At 42.9% G+C, this 9,584-nt stretch overlaps 1 protein-coding gene across 1 annotated transcript; it reads left to right on the top strand.

The window, feature by feature from the left end:
- Positions 1-456: 456 nt before the first annotated feature.
- mcm2 (minichromosome maintenance complex component 2) lies at positions 457-9,164 on the top strand. The gene is made up of 20 exons (XM_085274719.1): positions 457-605; positions 1,636-1,823; positions 1,926-2,098; positions 2,179-2,303; positions 2,397-2,535; positions 2,623-2,720; positions 2,874-2,995; positions 3,205-3,412; positions 3,519-3,653; positions 3,920-4,111; positions 4,847-4,940; positions 5,035-5,113; positions 5,322-5,493; positions 5,593-5,719; positions 5,994-6,106; positions 6,405-6,569; positions 6,851-6,925; positions 7,129-7,311; positions 7,758-7,913; positions 8,229-9,164. The coding sequence occupies exons 1-20, from the start codon at positions 600-602 to the stop codon at positions 8,337-8,339; spliced, it is 2,661 nt and encodes an 886-aa protein (XP_085130845.1). The 5' UTR covers positions 457-599; the 3' UTR covers positions 8,340-9,164.
- Positions 9,165-9,584: the final 420 nt, after the last annotated feature.

Here is a 9,584-nt window from a genome sequence, read left to right as displayed (position 1 = left end):
TTATTTAAGTTTCTAAAGTTTGTTTGTTTCTGTGTTTCATTCTTGTCTCACATTCTTCGCATCTATACATACAAATTATTATTATTTTATCTTATTGATCCCTTATGTGTTGATTTAATTGATGTTACTTACGCACGTGAATATTTTTTGCAGTGCAAAAACATCCACAGGAGGGCAAAAGCCACTTTATTTTTACTGTAGTGAGGATACGAGGGAGGAAATAAAGCGGATTTGAACGCAGCCAAAAATTTCCCGGGAAACGATACGACGTAATAAACCCTGCCCCTCCATCGCGCTCAGACAAAAGATGCGTTCGCTTTATTCTGCGGCTCGACCCTAGTTGTTTTTATTAAGGTCATCACACAACAGGACGAGCGGTCGTTCTGCTCCTTGTCTTAAAGCGAACACACCGTGCTTTAAGTTCCCTCCTCTTTCAGGCAAATACACCAATGAGAAAGCAAAACCTCAGCCGTCTCTCTTGAATATTCATGATTTTTCGCGGGCTTTGAGTGTCACATGGTCCTTTCGCGCGAAAAGCGACTCACGGTAGGAAGAAGAATAAGTAGCTTTTGAAGCAGCAGCAAGACAGAAACGCAGCGATGGCGGTGAGTAAACTCATTAAAAACAGGCGCAGTGCTCAGCTTGTAGGCAGAGGCGCATTAATCTATACGAAGCAGTTTTTACCAGTCAGCTTTAGTTTTTCTGGGAAAATAAACTTTGTTCATTCGTCGAGTCACAACAATGACAGAGAGCGTCATCAAGAGTTGATGTAGAGCTTCATTCTTTGCCAGATATCAGAATTAAAAATATACGTTATGAAGTTTTTAACTGCGCGTGTTTTGCTAAGAACCGTTTTTCACCTTCGTAGACTGGACCCAAAACCCGTTGTTGTTTTTTTGTTCCTTCGCTGTAAAAAGGAGACCTGCCATGTGGTCAGTTAGCTTGTTTTTGCATCTGTAAACCGTCTCAAGTAACAACCGAGGAATAATAAAACTTTTTTGAATCTTTACACCCCTTGCATGAGTCCTTACATCTGGAATAATTGATTATAGTTTACTTACAAGCCATGTTGAGCTTTAAATGATTGGTTTCAATCAAGTAAAGAATCATTAAAAGATCATTAAAATACACTGTCCTGTAATACTTAAGCTATTAAATTACATTTTGCTTCTAATGTTGGCTCGCCACATTCTTAAGTGTAATAAACATGTCTTACAGTCCTACTTTTAAAGATCTATGGTCTTTAAGAAGTCACACAGCCCTATGAGTTTTTCTTCCCTTCTTAGATAAAACTAACTACTAAAAGTTACCAGTTAAAAAATATTTAAAAAAAAATTTCAAATTGATGTACATCAAAACTACTTGAAGACAATAATCCTTTGACAGCAGTGGCACAATGTACCAAATGTATTAAAATGTTCTGCCCTCATCACCATCTCTACCTACTGTCTTTCTTGCTGCTGCCGTCTACCGAAAACAAAATGCAAAAAAACCTGAATCTGCTAGAAGAAAAATAAAATAAAAACGCAGACTAAAATTAAATGCTGTATGTGAACAGTGGAAGCTGTAGACAATGTTACTTTTGGCAGTAAAAATAAGAATAATTTATTTGTTCTGAATTCGTGTTGTTGACAGGATTCCTCAGAGTCATACCACATGGCCACCAGCCCCAGCCGAGCCTCCAGGAGGGGAGACCTGACCTCCAGCCCCGGACGAGACTTGCCGCCCTTCGAGGATGAGTCGGAGGGGCTGCTGGGAGATGGACCCTTGCCTGGGGAGGAGGAAGAAGATGGAGAGGAACTGATTGGAGATGGAATGGAGAGGTGAGAGTGGATTTAAAATGGCCTTAAAGCTATGAACTCTGTGGGGTTTTTTTTTTTTTTTGTTTTTTTTTAGGGCTTCATAACAACTCTGTCTCTGTTCAGGGATTACCGTGCCATTCCGGAGCTGGATCAGTACGAGGCAGAGGGTTTGGACCTCGATGATGAGGAGCTGTCAGAGCTGTCGCCAGGAGCCCGAGCGGCCGCTGAGGAGGCCATGAGGAGGAGGGACAGGCAACAGGGAGCCAGGGGGCGCGTGAGGCCAGGATTGCTCTACGGTGAGGCTTGAGTGTGTGGATATTTGTCAGGGTGGTGATGGGTAGGCTATGATTAATTCTTTCATTTTGTTGGCTTCCAGACAGCGAAGATGAGGATGACGAGCGCCCGGCTGCTCGGCGAAGACGGCTGGCTGAGCGGGCAGCAGAAGGCGATGGCGAGGAAGAGGAAATGATTGAGAGCATTGAGAATCTGGAGGACATGAAGGTTTGTGATGACATTGGAGATGAGCTAGCACACAGAAGTTTTTCAGGTCCGGCTGTTTGGGACGTCTTTGTAACGTTTTCACATGCTCTGCAGGGCCACACAGTGAGGGAGTGGGTGTCCATGGCGGCACCGCGGCTGGAAATCTACAACCGCTTCAAGAACTTCCTGCGCACACACGTGGATGAAAACGGCCGCAACGTCTTCAAGGAGAAGATCAGCGACATGTGTAAAGGTAGTGCAGTTTTCAGTAAACTTTAATGTGTGGAAAAATACAATTGTTGGCAATGTTTGAATGAATCAATCTGAACCTGTAATCCAGAGAACAAGGAGAGCCTGGTAGTAAACTACGAGGACCTCGCAGCCAGGGAGCACGTCCTGGCTTACTTCCTACCAGAAGCTCCAGCTGAGATGCTGAAGGTTAGTGAACTTGTCATCTTGCTTAATGTCCTTTACTGTGCCTTTTGTTCATGCATTTATATTTAACTTTAGCGGATATTAAATGCTGTGAAAGTTAAATGTGAGTGTCCTTCAATTATTTTCTCCGGTGCGTGTCTGATTGTTCTTTGCCAGATTTTTGATGAAGCTGCTAAAGAAGTTGTGCTTGCCATGTACCCAAAATATGATCGCATTGCCTACGAGATCCATGTCCGCATCTGCAACCTGCCTCTGGTCGAGGAGATCCGATCACTCAGGTAACACTTCAGTTTTTACCCAACAGGTATTTTCAACTTGAAGGAATAATTCACAGTAGTAATGAAACTAAGGCGAGACCTCCACATTAGTCTTGGCGAGGCACATCTGTGGCTCTTCCAAAAAGGGCCGTCTATATATATGAAGGAGCTACTTAGGTGAAGCTTTCTGCTCTTTACCAACTGTTTTCTTCTTCTGTTGTCCTCTTCAGGCAGCTCCACCTGAACCAGCTCATCCGGACCAGTGGCGTGGTGAGCAGCTGCACCGGCGTCCTGCCTCAGCTCGGCATGGTCAAGTACAACTGTAACAAGTGTAACTTCGTGCTAGGGCCCTTCTTCCAGTCCCAGAACCAGGAGGTGAAGCCGGGTTCCTGTCCGGAGTGTCAATCCCAGGGACCGTTTGAGATCAACATGGAGGAGGTGAGGGGAGGGCCGGGCTGGCTGATGGTTGGTTGTGAAAGTTGTAGTTTGTCTGCCGGGTCTGTGCCCAGTCTGAGGATTTAAAATTACTGCCTCCTTCCTGCAGACGGTGTACCAGAACTACCAGAGGATCACCATCCAGGAAAGTCCCGGTAAGGTGGCTGCAGGTCGACTCCCTCGCTCCAAAGATGCCATCCTCCTGGCCGACCTTGTGGATAGCTGCAAGCCTGGAGATGAGATTGTGAGTCTGTGTAAAGAAAATAAAATTGTCATATTTGAGGCAGGGAGGGTTGAAATTGATCAGAAAAGTAGAAATTAAAGACATTTGAGGCTAGATGGAAATAAACGTTTAGTCACATTTGCAGAAACATTAGGGTCGAGAAAGAGTTCATGCTGTGTTGCAAAACTAAATCAGTTTCATACACATGTAATTTTCAATGTATATTAAGGACTTAGAATATTCACAATCTGTTGTTTTAAAGTGATGCATGTTTTTCTGCTTATCAGGAGCTGACTGGGATCTACCACAACAACTACGATGGCTCTCTGAACATGGCGAATGGTTTCCCGGTGTTTGCCACAGTGATCCTGGCTAACCACATCACCCGCAGAGACGAGGGGGTCGCCGTGGCCGAGCTGACTGACGAAGACATCAAAGCCATTGTTGCTCTGTCTAAGGACGAACGTATCGGAGAGAGGGTGAGTAATCTGATACAAATAGTAAAAATGGAGAAAGGATGTTATTTCGGCTCTAAGGAAATAAAACAGATCACCCAAAAAGTAAAAATTCAATTGTAAATGGATGATGTCGTCTTTTAAAATGATCTTCTGATTGTAATTTGAAGTTTGAAATTTGAAATCTCTAGATTTATTAATTGAAATCTCTAGATTAATCTCTAAAAATCTAAATTTTTATGAAAGCTCAAGTCTCTAATGTTAAACGGCAAAGAATATTTAGAAAACAGTCTAGAAATAAAACCAACTTTTAAAACAAAACATCCATCCATCCATTCACTTCCAAAACAAAGATTTAAAAAATCCTGTTGAATTTAATAAGTCCTTCCTATTTGTTTTAGATGATTCAATGCTAACTTACAGCTCAGTGTCATGAATGAAAATCAATCCCAGTTAGGCAAAAAAAAGATTGACGCAGATGGTCCACTTTGGCGACCCCTAAAGGGAGCAGAGGGTTAGGGTTAGAAAACAGACACTTATCTGTTAATTGTTTTTAGGAGTGTGACCACTGTGGCTGGTGTTGCCGGTTTCCCCAGCTAACTGCTCTATTATTATTATTATTATTATTATTATTATTATTATTATTATTATTATTATTATTATTATTAAAAACATGATGAACTGACTGTGATAGCAGATCTGCACTGGTCCAACCACTGCAGTGCAAATGTTTTGGTAACTCCTTTTTACTGTCTGCAGATCTTTGCCAGCATGGCGCCATCTATCTACGGGCATGAGGACATCAAGAGAGCGCTCGCCCTGTCGCTGTTTGGCGGGGAGCCCAAAAATCCAGGTAAAGCCTCTCATCTCTGAATTCGAAAGAATAACAGTGGATCAGTTTGTCCTCCCTTTAACTCTCCCCTTCTTCTCAATTCTTTCTTTTCCAGGTGGGAAGCATAAGGTGCGTGGGGACATCAACGCGCTGCTGTGCGGAGACCCAGGAACCGCCAAGTCCCAGTTCCTCAAGTACGTTTCAACACACAGTCGATGTTGTCAGTGGCTAAAGTTAATTAATTGATGGAAAAAAATAAAGGCCTGAAGTTTACATATGCAGGGCTGTATTTTGTGTCTCTTGACCGCAACTGTGCAACAGAGGTAAAATGTTGATGAAGAAATCTGTTGGGGGAGTAAAAGGATTGTTTCAGAAGATGCGCTAACGTGTTTCCATCTGCAGGTACGTAGAGAAGGTCGCGAGCCGTGCGGTGTTCACCACAGGTCAGGGGGCCTCCGCCGTTGGTTTGACCGCTTATGTTCAGAGACACCCAGTGAGCCGTGAGTGGACGCTCGAGGCGGGAGCGCTGGTGCTGGCCGACCGTGGAGTCTGTCTGATCGATGAGTTTGATAAGGTGAGCTGAATCCACGTATCCAGATTGGTGGGCACCCCCTCCTTCTCTTAAAAAAATAAAAATAAAAATGTGCATGTACCTGACTTTGTGTCCTCCCAGATGAACGATGCAGACAGAACGAGTATCCACGAGGCCATGGAGCAGCAGAGCATCTCCATCTCCAAAGCTGGCATCGTCACCTCGCTGCAGGCCAGATGCACAGTCATTGCTGCTGCCAACCCCATCGGTACGTAGCAGTCATATTTATTAGCTCAGTATGTTGGAGATGGATTCATTTTAAATGCTGATTAAGCTATTTTTGGCAGTTGGTTATAATCTGAGCTACTCTTTACAAGGATGCATAAAATAAATGGACATGTGCATGCAGCTTTTATGAATATATTAAAAAGTGAGCGTTGGATATAAGTCAGTGAAGTCTGAGAACAGGCCTTTTGTAATTAGTCCAAAGGAAGTGTGAGAGAGGCCTTTCAAGAGCAACATCATATCTCGTTTCCTGGCAGGTGGCAGATATGACCCCTCCCTGACTTTTGCTGAGAACGTGGATCTGACGGAGCCCATCGTGTCGCGTTTTGACGTGTTGTGTGTTGTTCGAGACACCATCGATCCCGTCCAGGTAGATGCAAACACACCTGATGCTGAGCTGCTGTGGGACACTGTATTTCTTTAGATCAAACTACAACTGAACTGGGATAATCATCTGTCTTCACCTGCTCTGGTGAAACTGACTAGTACTTCCAAATATTTAACTGAGAGGATTTATTATGTTTGTCATGCACCTCTTCCTCCTCATCTCCTGAACTGACGTCTGGGCTCTAACACACGAAAACATGCTTGTTTATTCCCAATATTGTTGCAATAACTGATTACCTCCTCTCTGATGTAAATTTCACTGTGGCTCTTCTGTTCTTCAGGATGAGATGCTGGCGCGCTTCGTGGTCGGTTCCCACATCAAGCATCACCCTAGCAGCAAGGAGGGGGGAGTGGCATTGGAGGAGGTGGTTCTGCCCAACTCATCCGACGTGCCACCGATTCCACAGGAGCTCCTGAGGAAGTACATCATCTATGCTAAAGAGCGGGTACAAACACATGCCACACAGATCCTCACTCAGGTTTATTTGTTTCTCTCTGGCTGGAATATCATAATTATGTAATCAGCCTGAAAGCTTGCGAAATGAGGTAGCTGTTGTTTTACATTATACGTTGTTTTTGTTTTTTTTGTGTTACAAGTTTTGTCCAAACAAGATTTATTTTAACAAACAGTAAATAAATTATAAGAATTTGTAGGTAGGTGGGTGTATTGCAGCAAATTAAAGCTAAAGAAAATTGAAGGTAAAGTTTGTATTTTTTGTGTCTGAAGGTTCACCCGAAACTGAACCAGATGGACCAGGACAAGGTGGCTCGCATCTACAGTGACCTCCGTAAAGAGTCAATGGTGAGTCTGAAAAACTCCTCCCACTTTATCTCTCATTTACACATAAACATGTTTTTGAAATCCAGGGAGAGTAACTGAATTCGTCAAACCACTAAGAAAGAAAAGCGTGTGAGAACATGTGCTATACTCAAATTTGTTTCTCAGAGTCATCAAACTATTCATCTGTGACTATGGAAATAACCCACTCTGGTTTGGTGTCACAGGCCACAGGCAGCATCCCCATCACGGTTCGTCACATTGAGTCCATGATCCGCATGGCGGAGGCTCACGCCAAAATGCACCTGAGGGACTATGTACTGGAGGACGACGTCAACATGGCCATCAGGGTCATGCTGGAGAGCTTCATCGACACACAGAAGTTCAGCGTGATGAGGAGCATGAGGAAGGTTTGTGGATGTTTTCTGTTGGCCTCAAACATTAAAATGCTTCTTCTCAAAGGCGAACGATGGACACATTTTTAGATTCAGTAAGACTTGTAGTTTAATTCAGTTTTACATGCAGAAAAGGCTTTGAAGTAAATCCAGTAATGTCTGAAAGCAGGGGCAGCTTTTTAGCTAACTTGAGGTAGTTTATTGGTACCAGGTTGCCAAAGGGCAGATGTATTAAGGCTAAACTAAGAACAGATTATTGATGTTTAGCAGCAGGTTTTCACCAACTTTGTAAATGTATTTATTATACATGTACTATACATGCAAACAGCCACTTTCTCTTTTAAAACCCTATAAATTTATGAAAAATCAACAAAATGAAGTGTCTATGGAGCGTGTATGAAGTGTATGTGATTCTTCCTGATTGTGTTTACTGACCTCATCTAATATTTTTGTCTGCTCAGACGTTCGCCCGCTATCTGGCCTTCCGCAGAGACAACAACGAGCTGCTGCTCTTCATCCTCAAACAGCTGGTGGCCGAGCAGGTCGCCTACCAGAGGAACAGATACGGAGTCCAGAACGACACCATCGAGATCCCAGAAAAAGATCTTCAGGATAAGGTACTGAGAGACACACACACTTTAAATTTATTGTCCTCCTAGTCGTAAATACTCTTTTATCTTAGAAACTCACACTAAGGTCATTATAATAGGATGTAGTAGGGTAGGTGTAGGGAAATCCTTTCATCAGAGCAGTCAGACCTCCAGTGTGTAATGCTCAGTTGAACTTAAAAAAAATCAGATAGTAAAATGTGAGCAAGCTGGTGAACCCATTCAAAAGTGTGTTGGTTCCTGGAGGTCTTAAACTGATCACATATTTAATGAAAATGAACACAATCCTGAACCTGCCTGACTCTCCTGCTCCTCCCCCTCCAGGCGAGACAGATAAACATCCACAACCTGTCGGCCTTCTACGACAGCGACCTGTTCCACTCCAACAAGTTCAGCCACGACGGCAAGAAGAAACTGATACTGCAGCAGTTTTAAGAAGCCTTCCAACCTCACTCCTCTTCTTACACCTCCTACATTATGAGCTCTTACTTTGGTTTTGGTCATACTGGATTCAGGACTCTTAATTTTGGCTCTGAACTGATTGGAGGTGACTGAAGAGCAGCCGCTGTTGAAGGACTGTTATAAAAAGGATCATCTGATAAGGAAGATTTGACTCTGAAGGCAGCAGCTGATGACCACACTGTTTCTGATGGATTGATACCGGTGGTGACTGTAAATTATTTTAGATAAGCAATTCGTCAACAATAAATAAACTGCATGAATAATAAAAATAAAAAAAAGAGAAAAGGAACATGTTTATTCTGTGCTGGGGGTCGCTGCATCTGCCTTCAGGGGGGGTTGATTGTAAATAAATGTACATGTTAATGTGGCGCCGTTTATTGTTTTGCGTAACGTTATCTGAATGCGTTGTTACATTGTCCAAACTCACTGACTTTGTATTTCAGACCTTGTTGCTCTTTCTCGGAGGTTTGTGCTCTCATCAGGAAGTTAATGTAGCTTGAACTGAAACCTCCATGCTTCATAAGTCTGGTTAAAATAAACTAGTGCTTGATGATGTCACTGTTTGCTTCATGATGGATTGCAGCTCTGTTTTGATTTCAAAAATGTATTTCATCAATTACTTGTCTCTGCTCTGACTTTTCTCCATGTAATTTAAAATCATCTAAAATGCACTGAGTGAAACGAGCGCCTCAACATTTTAGTTGAACTTGCAGATTGAGAGAGGTGCAAATTTTCTACACTTGTTATAAATGCATTGCCAAATTCTACCTTGTATGGATGAAAAGACCCAGAGCCTGTTGACGGGTGACTTTAATCTACAGTAGTAACATCAGAAGTTTGCAAGCGGTGTACATGATTCTAGTTAAACAAGCCTGATGACAACAACTGCAGCAAATTAAAGACAAGTATATTGTTAGAACAAACTTTTCATGTTATAACGTGATATAGCTCTATTTTTCTTTTGCCTGGGTGGCAAGCTCTACGCTTACGTACTCGGATGAGCTTGCCTCATCCTACAAGTTGTGCCTCCATCTCTTGTGTCCAGGTCAGACGCTGCACTGCTGTGCTGCTCCACATTTTCTCTTTCATTTCTGTTTGTGCGTGAGCAGTGTGAGAGGCTGCGTTGAGGGGCGACAGGATTTCAAACAGGTTTGATTATCTTGCGACCATACGATTGATGATTGGGAGCTGGTCGTGAGGTGTTAACTGCTTTTCGTT

This window comes from Mchenga conophoros, linkage group LG5, assembly GCF_057382185.1.
Source record: "Mchenga conophoros isolate Kocher_MC1m ecotype Shallow Benthic linkage group LG5, M_conophoros_male_GT1.1, whole genome shotgun sequence".
NCBI lineage: Eukaryota > Metazoa > Chordata > Actinopteri > Cichliformes > Cichlidae > Mchenga > Mchenga conophoros.
Note: the sequence above shows the minus strand (reverse complement) of the source record. Positions and strands in the feature narration are given on the sequence as shown.

What these genes read in the sequence shown, in the direction of transcription:
- mcm2 (XM_085274719.1), top strand. An exon ending in CTCCAGCTGAGATGCTGAAG is followed by an intron (nt 2,721 to 2,873) that starts GTTAGTGAACTT and finishes GTTCTTTGCCAG; the next exon opens with ATTTTTGATGAAGCTGCTAA. An exon ending in ACCTCCGTAAAGAGTCAATG is followed by an intron (nt 6,926 to 7,128) that starts GTGAGTCTGAAA and finishes TTGGTGTCACAG; the next exon opens with GCCACAGGCAGCATCCCCAT.